A 27,809-nucleotide genomic window follows, 5' to 3' on the forward strand; every position below is an offset into this window, starting at 1 on the left:
ATCGAAGGCTAAAACGAAGGCAAAAACGAAACGTGTATTCCCAGCATAAGATTGTGCATTGCAAATCAAGCCTTGCAAATAAGATAAAAATGTGTGCCATCTTGTGTTTACACAGCCTATTGTGATTGTTTGATTTTATTGGTTAATATCTGTGGTCAACTTTGCTCTGAAGTGTATAGTCAGCTTATACCGAGAAGTACCTTGTGGTTAATATTTGGTGGTTGTTTGATTCGTATTATTTGATTTGTAATAATTCTGACAACTTTTATATATTAAATAAATTTAGGAAGCGGGGCCTCACTCCACCCCAATCCACATCGACAACACAGAAGTCGCAAGAGTTCCTTGTGCTCGTCTCCTGGGCACAACCATCTCCAGCGACCTGAAGTGGAAGGCCAACACCACCTCTACCCAGAGGAAAGCCCAGCAGCGACTTTTCTTCCTTCGCCAACTGAGGAAGTTCGGTATGGACCAGAAACTTCTGGCGAGCTTCTACTCAGCCACAATTGAATCTGTTCTCTGTTCTTCTATCCTGGTCTGGTAATCAAGCTCTTCTGCCAGCGACAGACAGAAACTACAAAGAGTCATCAGTTCAGCGGAGAGAATTATCGGAAAACCACTCCCCCCTCTGGACCTCCTCTACACCAGAGCTTTGCGGATCGCGAGTGATCCGTCACATCCAGGCTCCCGCTTCTTCAGGCGGCTCCGTTCAGGCCAGAGGTATCAGTCCATCTACACCAGGACCACAAGACACAGGAACAGCTTCTTCCCCTCACTACCATCACCTCCTCCCCCTCTCCATAACCCATCTCCCACTACTAGCCGGAATTGTCAGTTTAACTATGTCTGCACTGCCAAAATCCCGCATCTCCTTGTGGAAATGTTTTTTCGTATGTAATTACGGTATTGCTTTTGCCTGATGTATGCAACTATGTTTATCCTTGTATCTCTACTGCGTGTCCTTTCCTGTTTTAAGCCCTGTTTTTGTGCCAAAACCAATTCCGGGCACGACCCAGTCGTGCTTGGCGAAAATAAAAATGATTCTGATTCTGAAATTATTTTAAAAGTAAAGAGTTGTCCTGACTTTTCACTCTTTGTTGGGCGTTTTAATGTAACACGACTCCCATTTTTTGTAGGAGGCCTTAGTATTTGATTTTATACATACGGTTATAGTTTATATAATTGTACCTTATAACGCCTGACACAATGTGAACGAGGCCTAAACTGTAAAGAAACAACCAAGCAATAGCTCAAACAATATTTACAAAGATCTTTAATATAGAAGTATTCCCACATTATACATGACGAAACACACAATCATAAACATGGCTGTAGAAACACCACCACTCTTCATACACTTGGGCACAATGAAGTATAATAGCAGGCGCACAAGGAGCAGCGACCTCTGCTGGACAATTCTAGTCTTGCATATACATGCTCTCTCTCTTCCTTCTTGCTTCCTTTTTGGCTTCTTCTAGCAGCATTTTCTGAGGGCACAAAAAGCACATAGATCATGGATGAACCATTAAGATTTTTCCCAAAACCTTTGTATTTATTGTGTGGAATTATTAAGGACAGTAGAACAAAGATGAGCTTGCCATAAGTAAAAAAAAAAACGAATTCACAACCAAACTGACATTACAGTAACAATCAAATCAAAATTCTTTCTAGACACCAATTTTTTTTTTAATGGTTGTAAAAACACGGCTGGGGGGGGGGGGGGGGGTAGTAGAAAAACAAAAACTGACACTTACTTGGGGCTTCTACCCCTGTCATGTGCCCGCGCCGTTCTCTACGATCCGCCGTACCCCGCCGCAATCATAGTGCAATTATTTGTCCTAGCTCCCGCTCGCGTCTCCAGGAGCTTACTGCGCAGGTAGAAGCCCCAGGTAAGTGTCAGGTTTTTGTTTTCAAACCCCCCCCCCCCCCACACACACACACACAGAACAGACTTGCTCACACTACAATTCTGAACACGTGGGTATAGAGAAAGGTACGTTTCCATGGATATGAAAGGTACATATCTATGCAATATTGTAAAATGCACACATTGTGTATATATACAGTGGCTTGCAAAAGTATTCGGCCCCCTTGAAGTTTTCCACATTTTGTCACATTACTGCCACAAACAGGAATCAATTTTATTGGAATTCCACGTGAAAGACCCATACAAAGTGGTGTACACGTGAGAAGTGGAATGAAAATCATACATGATTCCAAACATTTTTTACAAATAAATAACTGCAAAGTGAGGTGTGCGTAATTATTCAGCCCCCCTGAGTCAATATTTTGTAGAACCAGCTTTTGCTGCAATTACAGCTGCCAGTCTTTTAGGGTATGTCTCTACCAGCTTTGCACATCTAGAGACTGAAATCTTGCCTATTCTTTTTTTGCAAAACAGCTCCAGCTCAGTCAAATTAGATGGACAGGGTTTGTGAACAGCAGTTTTCAGATCTTGCCACAGATTCTCAATTGTAATTAGATCTGGACTTTGACTGGGACATTCTAACACATAGATAGGTTTTGTTTTAAACCATTCCATTGTTGCCCTGGCTTTATGTTTAGGGTTGTTGTCCTGCTGGAAGGTGAACCTCCACCCCAGTCTCAAGTCTGTTGCAGACTCCAAAAGGTTTTCTTCCAAGATTGCCCTGTATTTGGCTCCATACATCTTCCCATCAACTCTGACCAGCTTCCCTGTCCCTGCTGAAGAGAAACACCCCCAGAGCATGATGCTGCCACAACTATATTTGAAAGTGGGTATGGTGTGTTCAGAGTGATGTGCAGTGTTAGTTTTCCGCCACACATAGCGTTTTGCATTTTGGCCAAAAAGTTCCATTTTGGTCTCATCTGACCAGAGCACCTTCTTCCACATGTTTGCTGTGTCCCCCACATGGCTTGTGGCAAACTGCAACGGGACTTCTTATGCTTTTCTGTTAACAATGGCTTTCTTCTTGCCACTCTTCCATAAAGGCCAACTTTGTGCAGTCCACGACTAATAGTTGTCCTATGGACAGATTCCCCCACCTGAGCTGTAGATCTCTGCAGCTTGTCCAGAGTCACCATGGGCCTCTTGACTGCATTTCTGATTAGCGCTCTCCTTGTTCGGCCTGTGAGTTTAGGTGGAAGGCCTTGGTCTCGGTAGGTTTACAGTTGTGCCATACTCCTTCCATTTCTGAATGATCGATTGAACAGTGCTCCGTGGGATGTTCAAGGCTTTGGAAATCTTTTTGTATCCTAAGCCTGCTTTAAAATCCTCAATAACTTTATCCCCGACCTGTCTAGTGTGTTCTTTGGACTGCATGGTGTTGTTGCTCCCAAAATTCTCTTAGACAACCTCTGAGGCCGTCACAGAGCAGCTGTATTTGTACTGACATTAGATTACACACAGGTGCACTCTATTTAGTCATTAGCAATCATCAGGCAATGTCTATAGGCAACTGACTGCACTCAGACCAAAGGGGGCTGAATAATTACGCACACCCCACTTTGCAATTATTTATTTGTAAAAAAATGTTTGAAATCATGTATGATTTTTGATCCACTTCTCACATGTACACCACTTTGTATTGGTCTTTCACGTGGAAATCCAATAAAATTGATTCATGTTTGTGGCAGTAATATGACAAAATGTGGAAAACTTCAAGGGGGCCGAATACTTTTGCAAGCCACTGTATATATAAAACAAACCCAAGGTCAAAAGAAAGATACTTACCTAAGAAGAAGGAAGCTTCTGGATCCTCCAGAGGGTTACCATGTCCTCCTGGCCCCCATCGTCACTGTGCTTCTCTTCATGCCCGAACGCAGCAGTACGGTGCCTGCGTGAGTATTGCCTTGCCTGTGCAGTAAGCCGAAGCAACTTGTGCACAAGCAGCTCCATGCTACTGCGCAGGTGCAGCGCATTCGTGCATGGACAGGAGCATGCTTGCAGTCTCCAGGAGACTCTTGGGCTGCAGCGGTGGTCTGGAGGAGTACGTGGGGAGGATCCAGAGGTTTCCTGCTTCTTAGGTGTCTGTTTTTTTTTTATCTTAGTATTGCCTCATGTTTACTTTAACCTCCTTAGCGGTAACCCAGAGTCAGACTTGGGCCGAAAATCTGCAGCTCAGAGCGGGAACCCCGAGCTTGACATGGGATAGCCACGGGGAGGTATATGCAGAGCCTGCTCGCAGCGCGCCTTTGTATATTAGCTACCCGGGATCCAGACACTGGCAGCCATTCTTCTTCTGGGCCTCGATTGCTCTCAATATCTCTGGTGAGAACGCTGTTTGTCACATGGCGACAGACGGCAATCTCACTATAGGGGTAGAGCGCTACCTGGTGGACGGAGGGAAAATTGCAGCGCTGGATCCAGGGGAGGAGAGTTATATGCAGGGCTGCCCCAGATCTATCATGCTTTTAGGGTCTAAAAACCTGTGAAAAAAATTGCACCGCTTTTAGACCCTTAAAAAAGGGAAGTAATCATACCTACCACTAGTTGTATACAATGAACAGAGGCACCAAAAGTATAAGATTAGATTAAATGAGCTTAAAAACCAACTTAAATGGCAAAATTTAAGGAGGAAGTGGTGGCCTTACCTCCTTCAACCAGACACGACAACGACTGCGATTCAGACAGTCAAACACATTTATTAGGAACTCCAAAAAGAAATGCAATGCGTTTCGCAGGTTCAACGATTCAATTAAGAGAGGCGCTTAATTTGAATCCTTGTGCAGATTGTTTGATACTCCTCCCTATATTGCCTGATGAAGCGGGGTTGAACCTGCGAAACGCGTTGCATTTCTTTTGGGAGTTCCTAATAAATGTGCTTGACTGTCTGAATCGCAGTCGTTGTCGTGTCTGCTTGAGGGAGGTAAGACCACTACTTCCTCCTTCAGTTTTGCCATTTAAGTTGTTTTTTAAGCTCATTTAATCTAATCTTATACTTTTGGCGCCTCTGTTCATTGTATACAATTTTGAGTCCACCCTTGGTGGAGGGTTGCTACCCTTTCTTCCTGTCTACAGAGAGCGACTTCTTAATCCTGAGTGGGGTCAGGACAATCTCCCTACCTGCCTTTACAGTGGTTGCCTGCTGGTGACCCTGACTTGTGAGTATTTAGCAACACAAACTTATTGCCACCTTGTCCAGTCTGAATTACACTATTGGGGCTCTTGGCGTTTCCTGTTTTTATACCTACCGCTAGGAAAGTTTAGAGGAAAGGTTTAGTGCTGGGTGGCTGTAAAAGACAAATAATGGATTTTTTTTGGGACTTCTATGGAGTGGGGGAAAATATAGGTTTGTATTGTATTTCTACCTGTATTCCTGTAAGTAATAAGTAACCTCACTTTCATCTTATATTAGAGTTTAAGAATAGAGTTAAAGTTAGAGAGAGTCTAAATTCTTACGGTACTTACAAATGTGTAGATAACTTACAAATGGAGATAACTGAAGTTTACAAAACCATAAAGGTATTATATTAAAGGTGACCATACATCAGGCGACTTAGCAGCCGATCGACCATCCGATTTGATTATTATAATCGGAATCAGATAAAAATCGGTGCCACCAGGTGCATGCCCAATCGACAGTGCGACCAAAAGTATCCTATATAATAATACTCAAGTGTCCCTGCGTCATCCTGCGTGTCCGTGCGTTTGCGCTACTGCGCATGTGCAGCACAGACAGCCGTTGGGACAGGAGGACGGGGTCAGGGAGCTGGGCAGGTGTGTGCGCGGGCGGACGGGTGCGCAGACATGCGGCGGTGTTAGAGACCTAGAGCCCGTTTTTAAACTGGCTTAGGTCAACTAGTGGCTACAATAATACTGACATGTCATCTTCTTGTACACAGACCTGTACAACTTGTACAAACATAGCCGGATTTGTGGGCAGGCCACATAGGCTGTGGCCTAGAGCGGGGCTTAAGCTAGGGCGACGTTGCAGCTGACAGCTAATCAGAGGTTTCATAATTACCCTTGTGCGGAGCTTCACTTGTCTCCTGTACCGCTGCCCCGTCTGCACCAAGTCAGTGATATGTAGTCCTGCTTGCATCTCCTTCACAGCTCCCCTTGCTCACTGCACTGCATACACGCTGTTGCTCACAGTGATGAGCGAGCAAGCGGTGTCCACTTCCTGTATATGGCTGCCATCACTGTGCACTGAGTGGTGAGTGCACGTTCTAATGACCGGTGAGTGCACATTCTTATGGAAAACTTTATGAAGGAGAGGAGAGCAGGGCTATAGATCACTGATTGTCTGAACGAGCCAGCAGTCAGGCAGCACCAGCAACATAAGAACAAAAACTCCACACAGGATTATGAAACAGATAACATTACACTGACTTGTAACGCACTAAGGCCCATATGCAATTCTCTTTTTCACCTGAGTTATCTCCTAGGACCTAGGTGATATATTCACAACTTGTTATAAAATGCCCTTTAATCCAGCAGCGAGAAAGAAAACAATGAAAATAAATTTGATATGACTTTTTCACCAATTTGTGTGTACTTTTTCAATTGTAAAATAATAAAAACTTAGTTTAAATAGAAGATTAAAGTTATCTCCTAGGAGATAACTCAGGTGAAAAAAAATAATTGCATATGGGCCTAATGCTGGGAATACACGTTTCGTTTTTGCCTTCGTTTCGATTGTGCCTTTTGTGCTTTTCATTCCCGAAATAATCAAACGTACGGTTAATATCACCACCCACGGTTTCGGTTTTTTTTCCGATTCTGATGGTTTCGTTTTTCCAATAATCGAAGGCTGCAAAGAAACGAAACGAAAATCCCTTTTTACAGGGACGGACTAACATAAACGAACATATAATCGATCTGAACAGCCATCAAGCCTACCAATGGCTCGATTAGATGGATAAAGAGAGATAATATCAAACATGTTCGATCACTAGTCGTTCGTTTTTGGGGTCTATTAATCGAAACTATAATGAGATTATGACTATTTTCACATACGTTTTCAACACTCGATTCGTTTACTGAACGAATCGAAGGCTAAAACGAAGGCAAAAACGAACCGTGTATTCCCAGCATTAGATTGCTATATACAAAGATAACCTGCCTTGCCAACAGCTGCTGAATCTGTTTCTCAGATTGCCCTGCCTGATTTATTGCCCAGTCATTCCACGTGTAACGTCTTCTTTCCTCCTCCACTCTTTACTTTTCTTCCCATCACACTCTCCCTCTCTTGTTCTCTCCAATTTTGTGCTTTATGTCCCTTCTCCCTACACTCTTCCCCCATCTTATCCCCTCTCTCTTTTAATCTCCCATCTTTTCCTTCCTTTCTCTCTCTATCATTTCCCCTCTCTTGTTTGCCTTTTCACTCACAATCTCATCCCTATCACAGTCTCATGTGTACAGTTTACTATGTTATAATATAGTGCTGATGTCTGCAACACTTTACAGAATGCAGTCAAATCACTGACTGTCCTCAGAGGAGCTCACAAGGTAATCCTACCTTAGTAATAGTCTAATGTCCTACCATACTATTATGTATTCACATAGCACGGACATCTTTTGCAGCACTTTACAGAGCACATAGTTATGTCACTGACTGTCCTCAGAAGAGCTCACACCCTAATCCTACCATAGTCATAATCTAATGTTCTACCATATTATTATGTATTTATATAGCACTGGCATCTTCAGCAGCACTTTACAGACATGTCACTGATTGTCTTTAGTGGAGCTCATAATCAGTAAAAAGTACAAATCATGCCCTGTGTACAAAACATCAACAGTAATACTCTTACCCCCTCAATGTCCACTGGGGGGAAAATCTCTCGCTGAAACAAACAAGACATGGAAATATTATTAACAATATAAAAATCACACACTGCTCAGAATACAGCTCAATAAAACATTTACATGGTTAAAAAAACACATGCGATTTGCTTTTTCCTGGCAAAATTTGGCCATCAGATAGGCGAGGTGGTTAGGCAGTATGGGGGTGTACGGCAGGTTGAGGTTAAAGATGAACTGTAGTGAAAATAACGTAATCAAATTGCTTATACTGCATCTTACAACATTAATGTATAAATTACTATTTATTCAGTGTTTGCCCATTGTAAAATCTTTCCTCTCCCCGATTTACATTCTGAAATGTATTACAGGTGGCCATGTTTAGTTCTGTTAGTTGATCTCTGCGGAGTGTGACATCACACTGTGGGAGGGGTTTCACCACAATATCAGCCATACAGACATCCCTGATGATCTATTCAAGAACAGGTAAAGATTTCTTGTGGGAAAGGGGGTATCGGCTGATGATTGGGTTAAAGTTCCTCTTTAATGGACAACTGTAACAAGGGGTATGTGGAGGCTGACATATTTATTTCCTTTTATACCACTTGCCTGGCCATCCTGCTGATTCTCTGCCTTTAATACTTTTAGCCACAGACCCTGAACCAGCATGCAGCAGATCAGGTGTTTAACATTATTGTCAGATCTGACAAGATTAGCTGCATGCTTGTTTCTGGTGTAATTTGGATACTACTGCAGCCAAATAGATCAGCAGGGCTGCCAGGTAACTGGTACTGCTTGAAAGGAAAAAAATATGGTAGCCTCCATATACTTCTCACTACAGTTGTTTTTAAGAGTTAGGTAGGGATGGGAGGATGCTCAAGCAAGTGATGAGACTAATGGGTGCTCAAACAGATGAAGTTATTGCAGGGAGTAGGCAAGTGAAGGGACTACTAGGAGCTGGGTTGGGACAGGCAGGGGAAAGAACCAGGAGGTGGTTGGGTTCAGACAGGCAAGGGGACTAGTGATAAGATGGGGAGAGTGGCAGAATTGGGAGAAAGACTGATCAATAGAGGATATGAGCAAAAAGCCATTCAGACAGCGTTTAAGAGAGCAAACAAAATGGACAGAAAAAAACTCTTGGAGAGACACAGTTGTAAAAAGAAATCCCTAGGGAAAGGACAGGTCCCATTCACGTTCGGATACTCCCCTATGGCGGATAAAATAAAAGAAATGACCAAAAAAAAACTGGGATATTCTCTTAAGGGACCCTATTTTGAGTCCGCTAGTCAAAGAGGGACCATTGTTCTCCTTTAAAAGAGCCCCAACCATTGGCTCGAAGATCAGCAAAAGTGAACTTGTATCACACAATAGCAATACTAATTGGCTTGCTAGCCACCTGCCACAGGGGAACCACAGATGTGGTCGGTGCATTTCGTGTGAGTTTATGGCCACTGGTTCGTGTTACCAGGTAGGCCCTATGCGGCGTCGTATACGGGATTTTTTTACATGTCAGACGTCTTTTGCCGTTTATGCATTGTGGTGCCCCTGTGGCAGATTTTACATAGGGGAAGCCACTAGGTCACTCAATAGGAGATTTCGTGAACATTTCCATTCGATTGAATCAGGCAAAGGTTCTACTCGAGTAATTACACATGAGAGAGGCCCATCAGGGGGATCCCACTAAATTAACCTTCGCTGGACTAATACAGATTCCACCCCCAAGACGTGGGGGTAACAGGGAGAAAAATTTAAAAAGAGAATAAGCTCGAATGATATTAACCACCTGAGCGGTCTGGACGAGCTCAGCTCGTCCAACACCGCCGGAGGTCGCCGCTCAGGCCCTGCTGGGCCGATTTTCATCAAATAAAAAGCAGCACACGCAGCCGGCACTTTGCCAGCCGCGTGTGCTGCCTGATCGCCGCCGCTCTGCGGCGATCCGCCGCGAGCAGCGGCGAAAGAGGGTCCCCCCAGCCGCCTGAGCCCAGCGTAGCCGGAACAAAAAGTTCCGGCCAGCGCTAAGGGCTGGATCGGAGGCGGCTGACGTCAGGACGTCGGCTGACGTCGATGACGTCACTCCGCTCGTCGCTATGGCGACGATATAAGCAAAACAAGGAAGGCCGCTCATTGCGGCCTTCCTTGTTTATTCTGGGCGCCGGAGGCGATCGGAAGATCGCCTCCGGAGCGCCCTCTAGTGGGCTTTCATGCAGCCAACTTTCAGTTGGCTGCATGAAATAGTTTTTTTTTTATTTAAAAAAAACCCTCCCGCAGCCACCCTGGCGATTTAATCAGAACGCCAGGGTGGTTAAGGACTGATGCGATGGGCCCATTAGGCATGAACGACCACACTGACTTATCATGCTTTCTGGACCCTTAATAATAATGTATGTGCATTGATGCCTAGATCGCCATGCTTTTTGTCTGAGGAAAATACTTTTTCTCCATGTTCTTTGCTAATGTGATAGAATCCTCTCCCAATACCATGAGTTATGGCCATTCCTTCCCATATAGTTCTCCGTTATCCATTTTGTTATCCATTTTGTTAACAGGATGTAAACCTGACGAAGGCTGCAAGGCCGAAAGCTTGTTTATTCTTATTCATTTGTAGTTAGCCAATAAATGGTATCATCCTGATTTAAAACTTCTTGCTTTTACTGATGGCTAACACGGTACAATACCCTACTGCTACCATTTTGTTAGGGGACAGGTTCATTAAATATACATATATCCATTACAAGATGTCTACATTATATACCTCCCGATACCTCCTGATACTCAAATTAATTACCATAAATACTCCATACCTCTTCCCTCCTCCCCCCCCCCCCCCTTTTTTTTCACTGTAGCCCTTCCAGTAAGAGGAGGTTGTAACATCTTCTTTCTCCCCTTTTTTGTTTTTAACATTTCCACTAATTTGCTCATCACTTTCTTGTCGGTACACATAAGCATATTTGCACATCAACCTTGTTTCTCTGGTTGTTTACACAACCCTTGTTTTTCACCTTGTTACTAATAATATTTTTATGTGAATTGGAATTTATATGAATTTTCACACACTATTTATGATTCACTTTTTTTATATGAAATCATGGTTAGATATTTTTATGTTACTAAATATACTTCATTTTTTTAACACAATTAATATAGGAACACATAAGGACACATTTTTATTTGGCATAGAAATGCCCTTAAGAATTGATTTTTATTAATGCGTTGCACTGATATATGCACTTTACAGACTTTGGCTGTAATATTCGTTTGCGCCACAAGATGGCAGCAAACAATCCTGACTTAAGTGGATGGCCTGCATTGCATAAGGTTGCTTGGGAAACCTAATAGTGTGTCTCCCACGCAGGCCACCGTAGTCAGGTAGTACCTGACGTCACCCAACCGAGGCTGTACTCGGTTTTCGAACAGCCTATCACTGGATGGGAATTGATGGCCGGGGAGGCGGAGCTTTGAGCAGCAGGATGCCGCACGGTAGCCCAAAGTATTATTATTATTATTATTATTATTCAGTATTTATATAGCGCCGACATATTACGCAGCGTTGTACAGTATATATATATATATATATATATATATATATATATATATAGTCACTAACTGTCCCTCAAAGGAGCTCACAATCTAATCCCTACCATTGCCATATGTCTATATTATCTAGTGTAATTACTGTAGTCTAGGGCCAATTTAGGGGGAGCCAATTAACTTATCTGTATGTTTTTGGAATGTGGGAGGAAACCCACGCAGACACGGAGAGAACATACACACTCTTTGCAGATAGTGCCCTGGCCGGGATTCAAACCAGGGATCCAGCACTGCAAGGCGAGAGAGCTAACCACTACGCCACCGTGCTGCCCACGCCAGTACCCCCGTTGCAGCCTCTGTAGAAGCGCAGGAGCGCAAAACAGCTGTAAGGCTCTACACCCCACGCACCCACCGCATCCACAGTCACTAATGGTATGTGCCATGATTTTTTATGTGCAATATTGCCTTGTTTTATATGTGGAATTATGAATAAAAGAGGATTGACAGCTCTCTCCTTTCTTTTCCCATATAGACACTGCTTTTGCCTGAGCACGCTGAGGACCCCTTGCTTGCATACCTAGCCTGTGACTGTGCTGCTGCCCTCCTCTCTCTCCCCCTCCAACTGCTGTGTTGTATGTGTTGCAGTGCCGGCATCCTTGCTTCTTATGCTTCCTAACTTCTGACAAGGAATCGTTGTTAAAGAAAATGGTGAGCTTTTGATGGGAACTGACTGCAAGATAAGTATGTAATATTCACAGGGCCGGATTTACAACTCTGGAGCCTGTAGGCACAGGTGTTCTGGCGCCCTTAACTCCGCCCCTCTAATCAGGCCACACCCCCATGTCACTGTCCTTAGAATCTTGCACTCTAATTACTGTCTTATGTCATCCTTAGTGACATGATACAAGGATTAGAGTGTAGGCTCCTGAGGTCAGTGATAAGATGCAGGAATTAAACTGTAAATGACTGAAAGCAGTTGCTGGCATTAGGCAGGGAGCCCCCTCTATATCCCTGTCAGTCTAGTGATTCCCCAGGCTTCCCTCCCTCCACACTTAGAGTTGTGTCTCAGTGCTGAGCTACCCTCCCTACCCAATAGGCTTTCAATACAGATGTATGATAAAAGGCAGTGGCACTCAACTCACTAAGTCCCACTGGCAGTCCTCAAGCGAGGAACCTAGGGTCTGTTTCCACTGTCATACATACAAACTTGAATGCAGGCACACATACACATACACGCACTCACTTAAACACAGGCACACACACACACACACACACACACACACACACACACACACACACACACACACACACACACACACACACACACACACACACACACACACACACTTGTGAAAAAAAACACATGAATGCACACTAGCTAAGGCACAATCTCCCACTCTCTGTCTGACCTTTGTACAGAAGGAGTACATGTCCAGCCACTACAGAGGAGAAACTTCAGATCTACTGCTCTCCCTTTTATTAGTCATGTATGTGTTTTGCTTCCCTCCCTGGTATCAGATGTCCCCAAAACTGCAGCTTCACTGTCTGCCCCTTGATCAGTTGTCAACAAACACCCCCCTCTGCACACAGGTGCAGCTACTGCAAAAGATAATGTGGGAGATTAGCTGTCAAGCATTAACTATTATTACTGTTTTTGGAGCATGATGTGCATAATTGCAGCCCCTTGTAATCAGCAGGGAAAACCATGTAAATTGCACATGACCACTATCTTCAGAGTTGCTGCAACTTGAAAAACACCTGTAAAGTGGTGACATCTTAATTCCCTCTTTTCATCATAAGATATGAGGCAGATAAATGCACAGCACATGCATAGACATAACTTTGGAACTCTACAATAGTGTCTCCTTAGAAGAGACTACGTCTTCCGGTTACCTGACTTCAGTTTTGTAAATACAATGACGTGCATTCCTCAGATCAATGGTCTGTGACCTGCAGACGGTGACCACACAGAGGCACGGACATTCCAACATCTCAGAGTACAGAACTCACTTCTGCTGCATCCCCTGAGGGTGCACCCGACCTCCTCCTGGAACGCTCTGCTCATCCCAATCCAGTTGAAGCTGGAGCCGCTCTCCTGTTCCTATCCTAAAGCTCTTTTACTCTGCACTCTTTACAGGAAGACTAGGAGCCAGTGCCACTGCAGAACCCGGCTTCCTGTTTTCTATCAGCGGCACAGCACACACTTTCCTGCACGTGTCATCTCTTTGATGACAGCGCTGAACAAATCAAACCAGCCAGGAGCGCAGACGGGGAGAGGAGGCAGATGATCGGCAAGCAGCTGGGTATGTAGAGGTAGAAAGGCGCTGCTCCTGGCCATACAGATTAGAATGTTTTGGTTTTAATAAGGGGAACAACACAGCCGTTATTGTGAGGGGGACATTCAGGGACAGGACCCGCCTCTCATACTTAGCTCCGCCTGTAGGCACGTGCCTACAGTGCCTTATGGGAAATCCGGCCCTGAATATTCATTTGCAGGTACATCATGTGTTTATTTTAAATACTTTTACTCGGTTCAGGTTCAATGTGTGCTGTACATAGTTACTGAGGCAGCATTTGGGGTGTGGTTGTGTATCCTCTAGGTGGAGTGCTATGCCTGGCCATATGCCTGGTGTTTAATTGGAGTATATTCAGCAGATTACGCAATTGACTGTACGTTCCCCTGTGAAAATAAGCTTTTATTTACTGCTTCAAAGGCGCTGCATTGACCAATTTTGCTTATTTTGAATTTTAACATACATACATGTATAGGTCTAATTTTAATTAACTATAGTTAATAAAACTCAGATAACAGTCAATAAAAATGAGTTTTCCTACTTTTTATTACCCATACAGTTATCATATTTGCTTTTGCGCACAAGTAATATGGTCTTTCTACAAATTCCCAAAGTACAGTTTATCGCCTCTGAAAGCTGCCAGTGCATTTTATTGCATAGCTGCTGTATTTATATATTAAAATCTATCTAGTGATCACTTCTCAGCGCTTTCTGCTTCTCAGCTCAGTTTATGCAGTTTGCTAGGTTTCTAAATGTATCTGACAAAGGAATGTAAACAAAAGATACTGTAATGTTATCACCTCTTCAGATGCAGCCAGAAGTGCTGTGTTCAGGCCCAGATTTACATCACAGAAGCCCTTAGGCATAGATGTTCTGGTACCCTAGACTTCACCCTCAATGAACCCACAAAACCACACTGTTGGTTAGCCCAGTTTTCACCTCCCCCCTACTTTCCCTGCATGGTGTAGGTAGCCACAGGTGCCCTTTAGTATTAGGTAAAAAGGAGGTACCCCTCAATCTCATCAGTGGAATGCAGAAAGCCTCATGTATGCTCTGCTCGGGACTCTATATAGGGAAGGAGTGAGGCACTCGAAGAGGAGAGTGAGCTGCCTTTCCATCTTCAGGCGCCTGTAGGCATGTGCCTATAGTGCCTTATGGAAAATCTGGCCCTGACTGTGTTTAACTGTTTGAATGCTGTTTTACTTAAATTTACTTTTTTGTAGTAGTAGATTTTATGCTGTAAAGCAGCTTTTAGAGCAAATAAGAAATGCAGAGTTACTACTTAAAGAGACTCTGTAACATTCAAAAGATCCCCTGGGGGGTACTCACCTCGGGTGGGGGAAGCCTCCGGATCCTAATGAGGCTTCCCACGCCGTCCTCTGTCCCACGGGGGTCTCTCCGCAGCCCTCCGAACAGCCGGCGACTGTGCCGACTGTCATTTCAATATTTACCTTTGCTGGCTCCAGCGGGGGCGCTGTGGCGGCTTTCCATTCCGAACTACACGGAAATACCCGATCTCATTCGGGTCCGCTCTACTGCGCAGGCGCAGGAAACTTGCGCCTGCGCAGTAGAGCGGACCCGACGGCGATCGGGTATTTCCGTGTAGTTCGGAGCCGACAGCCGTCAGAGCGCCTGCGCAGGAGCCAGGAAGGTAAATATTGACGTCACCGCTGCCCGGACTCCACGGAGGGCTGCAGCGAGACCCCTGACGGATGGAGGACGGCGTGGGAAGCCTCATTAGGATCCGGAGGCTTCCCCCACCCGAGGTGAGTACCCCCCAGGGGATCTTTTTATGTTACAGTTCCTCTTTAAAATAGATTGTCCAGTTGCCTGGTTTACTGTTCCTCACTTTCAAATTGGATTAGACCGGTCTGTAAGTAGCCATGAAGCACACATGGCTAATAGGGATGGTCAATCAGATTAAAATAATTCCAAGTCGCTGCAGGATTATGCAAAATGTTTATGCAAATGCATGCTGCATGAAAATAGGACCAATCGGAATGAGGCCGAGGTGAGATTTGATTGGGACATTTTAAGCTGCATACATTTGAATAAACACGTGCACTTATTTATTCATGCAATTATTTGCATTTCATTGACCATCCCTAGTTCCTGAGAATTCAGTAGCCAATGTGTGCACAAATCAGGTCACCAGCGCCACCTGCAGGAGAGTTGACAGCAATACCCATTGTGCAGGCAAGCTAGTGATATAGGTTAGGAGGCACAGACTAGAAAGAGAGCAATGATGCCTATACCCCTCATTACCATACATACAGTACATCTGTCACTATGACCATGGCTGACAGCTTTCCTGCCTGAAATAATAACAAGGCAAAGTGTTAGCATCTCAACCCTTACAGAAAGGGGGAGAGAAGAATCTTCTGGGCAAGCTGCTAATGCTCCCCTCCAAAAGTATCAGGCACCTCTGTCCTCTCATCACTGACACATAAGATACTGCATTGTGTCAGTAACAAGTATTGTAGTTATTATGTAAAAGGTAAAAAAATAATAATTAACAGGTGTTAAGGGGGGGGGGGGGGGGGGGTCACAGCCTATTCTATATAAGAATGGGACTGTTCTCAATAATCCAATCTGGACTATGCAATCTCAAATCCCAGGAACTCTGTACACAGAACATGAGGCCATGGCACAAATATTTTGACCTTCCTCAATTGGAAAATAAAATCATTGAAGGCAATAACTTTATTTGAAAATTAGTTGTCAGTGAGGCCTGGAGAGGCTCCCATTTAATGATGCTTTATCGCGCCAAATATGCATTTAATATAAAATATAAAACCTTCCCAGAGGGTTATAAAGGGGCCTGCCCCAAGTGTGGTCTTCAAGCTGCAGTTATGGTACATTGTGTATGGTTTTGTCCACAGATTGCTACATTTTGGAATGATGCATTATCCTATATTAACACGATTTGTAAAAAGCAACCCCAAAAGGATCCGATATTGTGTTTGTTTAACTTTGAAGATACTCAGCCTATACAGGATACCTCAAAATCAAAGCTCTCTGACTTGGCACATATATTCTTAATTGCTGCACGTAAAGTTATATACAATCGCTGGATTTATCCTACTATTCCTAATATTTGGGACCTTAAAGAGAAACTCTCGCACATTTTAGGATTAGAAAGACTGGATGCATTATTAAACATAGAGTCCAAAACCAAATCTTTCTTCAAGAAATGGAGACCTTTCATTAAGAAAACTCTCAGTGGACCTGCTCTACAAAAGTTTATGACACCGTTCAGGCTATCATCCTGGTACTGTATTGAGGAGCTATCAGGAACTTCTAATCAGCAGAGGAACTGTTCTGCATGATAGTAAGAAACTTCCCAAAGCCTATGTAATAGCGGCAGTTTATCATGGATTTCTAGAGCTGCACTACGGTTAAGAAAAGTGCAAATCCATCTCTAAACTGCTGCAGATTAAACAGTGCTTCCTAACAGTTATACAGATAATGCAGCAGTGCAGGCTAGTTGTGATTTGTGAAGGGCTCCTCCCCCTCACTCAGAGCCTGCTGACAGCAGATGTGTTGGTTACCTCAGCAACAGCAATTCCCCTCACACACTGCACTGCCTGAGAGACCTTCCTAACTCCTCCTATTCCTAACAGCTTAAAGAGAAACTTTATCCCAATCAGTAGCTGATACCCCTTTTACATGAGAAATCTATTCCTTTTCACAAACAGACCATCAGGGGGCGCTGTATGACTGATATTGTGGTGAAACCGCTCCCACAAGAAACTCTGAGGACCGTGGTACTCCTGGCAGTTTCCTGTCTGTGAACCTTGTTGCATTGTGGGAAATAGCTGTTTACAGCTGTTTCCAACTGCCAAAAAAGCATGCAGTCGCTACATCACCTGCCAGCAGTAAAAAAAACTCACCATGTAATACATGTCAGAATGTAAATTAGGGATTTAAAATATTTTACAATGGGCACACTGACTACATCATTTATACATAATTATTGTAAAAATGAAGCACTTTTTATTACATTATTTTCACTGGAGTTCCTCTTTAAGAAGGAATCTGAATGGGACTGTGCAAGCATGTTTATTTTATTGTCACATGTAACTTCATATACTTTTCAAGTAAGGTGATTTAAGTCATGTGACTAAATTTTAAAAGCCTGATTTTTCCTGCAGAAGCCTCACTTCACTGAAACACAACATTTAGTATATTCAATGGATAGGCTTTTTTTGTGTAATCAAATTCAGGATTGCTATATCTAATGTCAACTTCACTGGGAGGTATCCCCAAGAGACTTTAGTGAGGCTTGGATGCAATTTAAGTACAAGAGAATGTGCAACATAAAAACAAACACACGCATGTATCATAGCTGTATAGGATTAGCAGCTTTCTGACTTCAAGTTATATTCAACAGCAAACTGTACAATGCATACCTTTCGCTTTACTATGTACTCTTCAAAATACTGTGGCTGATTTGCGATCCAAAACATAGTCACGGGAAATGTAAGATATAGTGCCATCTAGAGGAATGATATTAAAACGACAAGTAGTGAAGAAGAAAGACTTTTGCCAAATTATTTTATCTATTTTTATTTAATTTAATGAGATTAACAATTATCACATTACAAATTTCTGTACAATCATAATTTTGGGTAGAGTTTACAGACATGATATAAACAATCTCAAAAAACTTTAAACAGGAAGGTAAGGCTAGGTCCACACTACCAGGCCTGTGGAGTCGGAGCAATTTTTGGTACCTGGAGTCGAAGTCGTGGTTTCAAAAACTGAGGAGTCGGATGATTTTGGTACCAACTCCACAACATGATAAGTATTAGGGCCCATTTACACTTAATTAGCTAGTGTGCGTTGGTACACGTTTTTCCATAGCAGTGCATTGTGAAAAAGATTTCAGTTAAATCACATTAAAGAGGAACTCCAGTGAAAATAATGCAATAAAAAAAGTGCTTCATTTTTACAATGATTATGTATAAATGATTTTGTCAGTGTTTGCTCATTGTAAAATCCTCTCCCCAATTTACATTCTGACATTTATTACATGGTGACATTTTTATTTTACTTTGGACAGGTTATGTAGCTGCTGCTAGCTGTTTTGGCTGTTGGAGACAGCTGTAAGCAGCCATTTCCCACAATGCAACAAGGTTCACAGGAAACTGCCAAAAGTACCTCGGTCCTCAGAGCTTCTTGTGGGAGGGGGTTCACCACAATATCAGTCATACAGCACCCCCTGATGGTCGGTTTGTGAAAAGCAATAGATTTCTCATGTAAAAGGGGGTATCAGCTACTGATTGGGATAAAGTTAAATTCTTGGTTGGAGTTTCTCTTTAAGTGTGAAAAGTTTCACAGGAAAACATTGGCGTTACTTTGAAAATCAGTTTTCTTTCAGTTATACCTGAGAGCAACTGATTAAGTTTAAAAGGGCCTTTAGACTAATGCTGGGGATACACGGTACGTTTCTGTACCGTGTATCAACCAGCTGATCCGGCCAGCTGATAGTATTCAGCTGGCCCGATCATGCCGCTCGACCCTCGCCCGCTCGATCCCTGCCGGCGGACAATGGCAGGGAATCGAGCGGTGATAAGGAAGCGCAGGCGGGGACGAGCGGCAATCGATCCGCGCGGTCGAGCGGGGATGCGTCGGCATCGAGCCGCCGGCTCGATCCGGCGCAAGAAACAAGCCGTGTATCCACGGCATAAAGCCCCATCTACACCATGCCATATTGCAGCGATCCGGCGGCTCGATTAGCCGCCGGATCGCCTCTTCCGCGTGCCCGGCGCGTGCGCTGCATTCGATTCCCCGCTCGTGCCCGCTCGTCCCCACCGGCGCAGCTTATCTCCCGCACGATTCCCTGCCATTGTCCCCTCGCGGGGAGCGAGCAGGGAATCGGCGGTGCGGAGATCCGTCCTGTCGGATCTTATCAATCGAGCCGCATCAGCGGCTCGATTGATAAGGAGCATCGAGGCCGCATCTACTCGTGTAGATGCGGCTTAAGGATTCGGAGTCGGAGCAATTTTGGGTACCTGGAGGTTTCATAAACTGAGGTGTCAGATGATTTTTGTACCAGCTACACAGCCCTGCACACTACACAGTGCATTGCTGCAGGCACCACGTTCATGCACGTCCATTGTATCAGACTTACAGTATCATAATAGCATTACATTTTACAGTACAGACCAAAAGTTTGGACACACCTTCTCATTCAAAGAGTTTTCTTTGTTTTCATGACTATGAACATTGTAGATTCACACTGAAGGCATCCAAACTATGTATTAACACATGTGGAAGTATAGTACATAACCAAAAAGTGTGAAACAACTGAAAATATGTCATACTCTAGGTTCTTCAAAGTAGCCACCTTTTGCTTTGATTACAGCTTTGCACACTCTTGGCATTCTCTTGCTGAGCTTTAAGAGGTAGTCACCTGAAATGAGTTTAATAAGTGGGATTTCTTGCCTTATTAATGGGGTTGGGACCATCAGTTGCGCTGTGGAAAAAAGTCAGGTGGATACACAGCTGATAGTCCTACTGAATAGACTGTTAGAATTTGTATTACGGCAAGAAAAAGCAGCTAAGTAAAGAAAAACAAGTGGCCATCATTACTTTAAGAAATGAAGGTCAGTCAGTCCGAAAAATTGTGAAAACTTTGAAAGTTTCCCCAAGTGCAGTCTCAAAAACCATCAAACGCTACAAAGAAACTGGCTCACATGCAGACCGCCCCAGGAAAGGAAGACCAAGAGTCACCTCTGCTGCGGATCCGAGTCACCAGCCTCAGAATTTTCAGGTTAACAGCAGCTCAGATTAGAGACCAGGTCAATGCCACACAGAGTTCTAGCAGCAGACACATCTCTAGAACAACTGTTAAGAGGAGACTGTGTGAATCAGGCCTTCATGGTAGAATATCTGCTAGGAAACCACTGCTAAGGACAGGCAACAAGCAGAAGAGACTTGTTTGGGCTAAAGAACACAAGGAATGGACATTAGACCAGTGGAATTCTGTGCTTTGGTCTGATGAGTGCAAATTTGAGATTTTTGGTTCCAACCACCGTGTCTTTGTGCGACGCAGAGAAAGTGAACGAATGGTCTCTACATGCCTGGTTCCTACCATGAAGCATGGAGGAGGAGGTGTGATGGTGTGGGGGTGCTTTGCTGGTGACACTGTTGGGGATTTATTCAAAATGGAAGGTATACTGAACCAGCATGGCTACCACAGCATCTTGCAGCGGCATGCTATTCCATCCGGTTTGTGTTTAGTTGGACCCTCATTTAATTTTCAACAGGACAATGACCCCAATAACACCTCGAGGCTGTGTAAGGGCTATTTGACCATGAAGGAGAGTGATGAGGTGCTGCACCAGATGACCTGGCCTCCACAATCACCAGACCTGAACCCAATCAAGATGGTTTGGGTTGAGCTGGACCGCAGAGGGAAGGCAAAAGGCCAACAAATGCTGAGCATCTCTGGGAACTCCTTCAAGACTGTAGGAAGACCATTTCAGGTGACTACCTCTTGAAGCTCATCAAGACAATGCCAAGAGCGTGCAAAGCAGTAATCAAAGCAAAAGGTGGCTACTTTGAAGAACCTAGAATCAGGGCTGTGGAGTCGGTCCAAAAATCCACCGATTCCGACTCCTCAGTTTAGGATTCCACCGACTCCGACTCCTCCTCCTCTAATTTGCATATTACAATTTTGTTGATTAAAAGTATGTAACGTGAAATTCGTCTCTTAACTGCCAACACTTAGGAATTTTACAAGACAACTGAAGTGAGAAGAATATGTAGACTACTATATTTATTCCCTTTAGACTAAAACTAGTCCTTGGTAAGAATACTTGTAAAAGGTACAAACTGGAACAAAGAACGTCTATCAGGCCCTAGGCAATGTAAGTGTGGGTACATGTAAGAATGATGTGCAGGTACTCTGGAGGAGAATGAGGAGATTCTTCCTCTATTACACATACTTCATGTACAATCTGAACAAGGTTTATGGGTGATAGACAACACCTCTGTGTTCAATGTGCACAACATTCTCAGTGGATTCCCTGAAGCTCTGTGGGGAGTGCATACAGTGGAGGAAATAATTATTTGACCCCTCACTGATTTTGTAAGTTTGTCCAATGACAAAGAAATGAAAAGTCTCAGAACAGTATCATTTCAATGGTAGGTTTTTTTTAACAGTGGCAGATAGCACATCAAAAGGAAAATCGAAAAAATAACCTTAAATAAAAGATAGCAACTGATTTGCATTTCATTGAGTGAAATAAGTTTTTGAACCCTCTAACAATAAAAGACTTAACACTTAGTGGAAAAACCCTTGTTTGCAAGCACAGAGGTCAAACGTTTCTTGTAATTGATGACCAAGTTTGCACACATTTTAGGAGGAATGTTGGTCCACTCCTCTTTGCAGATCATCTCTAAATCCCTAAGGTTTCGAGGCTGTCTCTTTGCAACTCTGAGCTTGCGCTCCCTCCATAGGTTTTCTATTGGATTAAGGTCCGGAGACTGACTAGGCCACTCCATGACCTTAATGTGCTTCTTCTTGAGCCACTCCTTTGTTGCCTTTGCTGTATGTTTTGGGTCATTGTCGTTTGTTGCATTTTTCTTCCTCCAAACACAGCAAGTTGAGTTAATGCCAAAGAGCCTTATTTTGGTCTCATCAGACCACAGCACCTTCTCCCAGTCACTCACAGAATCATTCAGGTGTTCATTGGCAAACTTCAGACGGGCCTGCACATGTGCCTTCTTGAGCAGGGGGACCTTGCGAGCCCTGCAGGATTTTAATCCATTGCGGTGTAATGTGTTTCCAATGGTTTTCTTGGTGACTGTGGTCCCTGCTAATTTGAGGTCATTCACTAACTCCTCCCGTGTAGTTCTAGGATGCTTTTTCACGTTTCTCAGAACCATTGACACCCCACGAGGTGAGATCTTGCGTGGAGCCCCAGAGCGAGGTCGATTGATGGTCATTTTGTGCTCCTTCCATTTTCGAACAATCGCACCAACAGTTGTCACCTTCTCTCCCAGCTTCTTGCTAATGGTTTTGTAGCCCATTCCAGCCTTGTGCAGGTCTACAATTTTGTCTCTGACATCCTTGGACAGCTCTTTGGTCTTTCCCATGTTGGAGAGTTTGGAGTGCTTGATTGATTGATTCTGTGGACAGGGGTCTTTTATACAGGTGACTAGTTAAGACAGGTGTCCTTAATGAGGGTGACTAATTGAGTAGAAGTGTCTAACCACTCTGTGGGAGCCAGAACTCTTAATGGTTGGTAGGGGTTCAAAAACTTATTTCACTCAATGAAATGCAAATCAGTTGCTATCTTTTATTTAAGGTTATTTTTTCGATTTTCCTTTTGATGTGCTATCTGCCACTGTTAAAATAAACCTACCATTGAAATGATACTGTTCTGAGACTTTTCATTTCTTTGTCATTGGACCAACTTACAAAATCAGTGAGGGGTCAAATAATTATTTCCTCCACTGTATATAGAGTATAGTACTACTGTGTAACAAAGTAAACCTGAGACAGATGAAATTAAAGTTTTATACATACCTGGGGCTTCCTCCAGCCCCCTTCAGGCTAATCAGTCCTTCGCGGTCCTACTCCGCCACCTGGATCTTCTGCTATGAGTCCAGGTACTTGAGCCAGTCTGGCGTAGTGCGCATGCACACACTCCGCCGCCGGGAGCGTACTACACCTGCGCAGCACTATTACGCAGGTGCAGAACGCTCCTGGCTGTAGGAGCTGCACGTGGCTGGACTGTGCTGACTGGCTGAATTACCAGGACTCCTAGCAGAAGATCCAGGTGGTGGAGGACAGCGAGGGACTGATTGGCCTGAAGGGGACTGGAGGAAGCCCCAGGTATGTATAAAACTTTACTTTTCATCCGTCTCAGGTACCCTTTAATTTGTAGCCACCAAACCAAATTTTAACATATCAAATTATTTTATTTCATGAGCAATAAATCAGAATCAACGCAGAATGATTTCCATCTCATTGACCATCTCTATTAGTGACACGGCTACACATCAGGCTTTATTCTTACAGCATAGATGTTATTCAGTATACATAAGAGATTCCTGTGTACACATCATATATACAGTCACAATCAGAGGTGTATATCTGACTTTAAAAATACAGGGACTGCTTTATTGAAGCAGCACAAGTAACTAATTTTGATTGGTTTATTTCATTTTTGTGGACTGAGCACAGCTATTACTATATATATATATATATATATATATATATATATATATATATATATATATATATATATATATATATATATATATATATATATATATATATATATATATATATATATACACACGCACACATTATTTTTAATGACTATTATGTGGGAAATAGAACATTTTATCATATTTTCTATTTTAATTACAGTTACAAATTCATTAAGAGGTCGGAGTTGGTGCATTTTTTCCCGACTCCAGGCACTCAAAATTGCTCCGACTCCACGACTCCTCAGCCCTGCCTAGAATATGACATATTTTCAGTTGTTTCACACTTTTTGGTTATGTACTATACTTCCAAATGTGTTAATACATAGTTTGGATGCCTTCAGTGTGAATCTACAATGTTCTTAGTCATGAAAATAAAGAAAACTCTTTTAATGAGAAGGTGTGTCCAAACTTTTGGTCTGTACTGTGTGTCCAGAAAAGTTGTGCACTTTTGTAAGTTTGCATTTAGGCAGTGGACTCTCATTAAGGGGTTTAGCAGAAAACATATTGCTAGGTTCATATGTTGCAATGATAAAGCGAAAAAGTTCATTTCGGCATCAGGCACTGAAGCTGGGCGTCGTCATGGCAGCAATGCTATGCTGCCCGCCCCACGTAGCGGTAATTCTGGGCTCTGGCGTTGCCGGACCCCAAATTACATCTCCCTCCAAGATCTCTGTCTTTCATTCCATCAGCATCAGTCAGTATCGCATACCACACAGGCCTTCAGACTGCTTATTAGAACTAAAGCAATGGGGCCTTTAGCAATGGTCATGTCTGAATGGTTCCTTTGCTTGGGATAGGCTGCGATAACGTCTATCTACTGCCTTCCCATCTGATAAACGGAGTGGTTTTAGCAACAGTGTGAACCTAGCCTTACTGGGCCGTCCACACACAGCCTAGTGATGTGTACATAGTCCAATGTTAGCAAACTGCCAGAAATAGTAGGTGTGCAGACAACAATAATAATATTTTTATAGCGCTTTTCTCCCTGGGGACTAAAAGCACTGTGACCCTGCATTATGCAATCTCAAAGGCTAGGGAAAATAGGTGAGTTTTTAGCCTTTTTTTAAAGCTGTCCAGAGAAGGAGCCTCTCGTACTGATTGTGGAAGTGAGTTCCATAGAGTAGGGGCTGCATAGGAAAAGGCCCAGGCACCAAATGTTAACAGTATCCTGGAAATAACCAGCTTTATCTTGCTGGCAGAGCGGAGGGTGCGTGGAGGGGCATAAAGTTCCAATAAGTTACAAAAAGGTTAAGATGGGCTTTAACAGTTAAATATACCTAACTCTAGGCAAAGCTGCCTATGGTAAGCAAAGAGGTATGTTCATGCTGCATCCACATAACTCTATGTGTTCTTTTATCTCCTCTATCTCCCACCCCCCTTAGCCCCCATAAGCCACACATGACCAGCTACAGACCTGTCTCTAACCTTCCCTTTCTGGGAAAGATAATAGAAAAAGCTGTATATCTCCAGCTAGAATCCAAAATCCTACAAAACAACAGCTATGACCTATTCCAGTCTGGCTTCAGGAAACACCACAGCACTGAAACTGCCCTCATCCAAATATACAACCCCCTGCTCATGGCAAGAGAGAGGAGAGTGTTCCATCCTCATACTGCTAGACCTTTCTGCAGCCTTTGACACAGTTGACCATGACATCTTGATAAACAGGCTACAGGAATACTGCGGCATTGATGGCATAGTTCTTCAGTGGTTCAAATCCTTCTTGAGTGGCAGAACCCAAAAAGTCTCTATGGGGCCCTTCCTGTCCACCCCTATACCACTTAAGTATGGGGTGCCCCAGGGCTCAATCCTCTCTCCCCTGCTTTTCACAATTTACATGTTACCGCTTGGAAAACGAATCCAAAAACATGGCCTGACATACCACTGCTATGCAGACGACACCCAACTATATCTTTCCCTCCAGCCTGGTGTGACAGACCCAACTCCAACTATAAACGCCTGCTTACGTGAACTACAGCAATGGATGAATGACAACTGGCTGAAACTAAATGCAGACAAAACTGAAGTCCTTCTGATCGGAGGGCAGCGCATGACAACAAAACAACTTAACTTGCAGTCTTCACCACTGGGAATAGGAGGCATGGATCTACGCAGCTCTAATCATGTGCGTAGCCTGGGATTTCTAATTGATGGGGATTTAAACTTCAGAACTCACATATCTGCTGTGGTGAAATCATCCTATTTTCACCTTAAGAACATCGCAAAAATCAAGCACCTCACCCCCCCCCAGAAATTCTACCAACTTTAGTTCATGCCTTCATTACCTCCCGACTGGACTACTGCATAGCTCTCTACACTGGCCTTCCAAAAAAGGACTTGTACCGCCTACAGCTGATACAGAACACTGCTACCAGACTGCTAACCAACCAACCCCGTCACTGCCACATAACGCCAGTCCTGCACTCCCTTCACTGGCTACCTATAGAATGGAGGGTCCTATTCAAGATCGGCCTACTGACATTTAAATCCCTGAATAATCTGGGCCCTGGATACATGAAAGAAATGTTGCAGCTGCGTAGCAATCCCCGCATTCTCAGATCCACAGGTTTTAATAATCTAGTCATACCCAGAGTCCATTTGGAAACTGTTGGTCCCAGAGCCTTCTGTCATGTTGTCCCTACCTTTTGGAACTCCTTATCTCAACAGATCAGGACAGCTCCATCTCTAGAGTGTTTAAATCTAGACTGAAAATCCACCTGTTCAGTTTGCCATTTGCAGAAATATAACTTTTGTTGTGTGAATATTTCATCCTACTACCAATTACTGAATCTGAGAGAGCCTAAGCGCTTTGAGTCCTATTGGAGAAAAGCGCTATAGAAATGGTATTGTATAATAACACCTTGAAAATTTGACTTTGGGCTAAAGCCTGCCTCTTCCTATCTTAAAATATAACTAGCAGAAAGTCACAATTTTAAAGTAGTAAATAGTGGATAGGAGGCGCACAGTGGCGCATACACAGGTATAGGAAGGAATAACTGAAGTTACATCCTGTACCTGTGTATGCACCACTGTTCCCTATGATCTATCCCTTACCAAGGGACACTTACTACTGGACCTGTCCTCCTAGCTGAAACCACATGGCTACAAGAGAAAGTTGATGGTTATAAAAACACAGGACATGCATCCTGTGTAGTGCCATAGAGCATGACATACAATGCATCTCCCTATAGTAACTGCTCACATGGGAAAGCACCAGCATATCTGGGGAAGGATAAAACCACAACTCATACACTATCTAGTGGGACTTGTCACTTAGGAGTCATCCCTATGACAGTAACTATATGTTCAATAACATGTACACCGACTTAATTGTATAATTGATGACTCACTGCCATTGGACACATCAAAGGCTGGTACTTCAGTACTATGTATAGCCTTCCATTTATGCTATGTGCAGGGTGAGAAACAATGTATTGGTAGTTACCCCCACACTTAAAACAAAACTGCCCAATTACCTTAATCCAATTTGAATATACAGTAATATGTCGGGACTCTATACCTACTATTTTCTCTGGCATACTATGTCCCAGGTCAGGTGTAAGACCCACCTACATACATACATACATAGCAAGCAGGAAGGGCTGCCCCCACCCCATATCGCTGACCCTGTCGCACTTTTGTTATTGCTGGAACTTCATGTATCTGTCCCACACCCCTCAAAGCATGTGACTAATCACAAGTGTAATTTGATCTCTCACCCATGTCAGCTCAGGAATCCCAGCAGTCCTTGGCAGAGCAGCTAATTTGTTAACACAGCATGTTAACAGCATGATATCTCTGATTCCATGTAAGCAGAAAGTAGACACACTGCAGATTTATCGCATGATTCATATTAGCTGTAACCAAAAAAATGTTTTTTCTTTAAAGGACAACTGATGTAAAAAAAAAAAAAAAAAAAAAGGAGGAGGAATATGGCGGCTGCCATATTTATTTCAGTTTAAGCAATACCAGTTGCTTGGCAGCCCTGCTGATCTATTTGGCTGCAGTAGTGTGTGAATCACACCAGAAAC

At 43.4% G+C, this 27,809-nt stretch overlaps 1 protein-coding gene across 1 annotated transcript; it reads right to left on the reverse strand.

The window, feature by feature from the left end:
• Nucleotides 1–1,255: 1,255 nt before the first annotated feature.
• PET100 (PET100 cytochrome c oxidase chaperone) lies at nt 1,256–27,607 on the reverse strand. The gene is made up of 4 exons (XM_068274591.1): nt 27,498–27,607; nt 17,961–18,047; nt 7,738–7,770; nt 1,256–1,487 (listed from the first exon to the last, which is right to left on the reverse strand). Exons 1-4 carry the CDS (start codon nt 27,567–27,569, stop codon nt 1,419–1,421), a joined length of 261 nt encoding a protein of 86 aa, XP_068130692.1. The 5' UTR covers nt 27,570–27,607; the 3' UTR covers nt 1,256–1,418.
• Between the last annotated feature and the right edge of the window lie 202 nt (nt 27,608–27,809).

Source organism: Hyperolius riggenbachi, chromosome 3 (genome assembly GCF_040937935.1).
Source record: "Hyperolius riggenbachi isolate aHypRig1 chromosome 3, aHypRig1.pri, whole genome shotgun sequence".
NCBI classification, from domain to species: Eukaryota; Metazoa; Chordata; class Amphibia; order Anura; family Hyperoliidae; genus Hyperolius; species Hyperolius riggenbachi.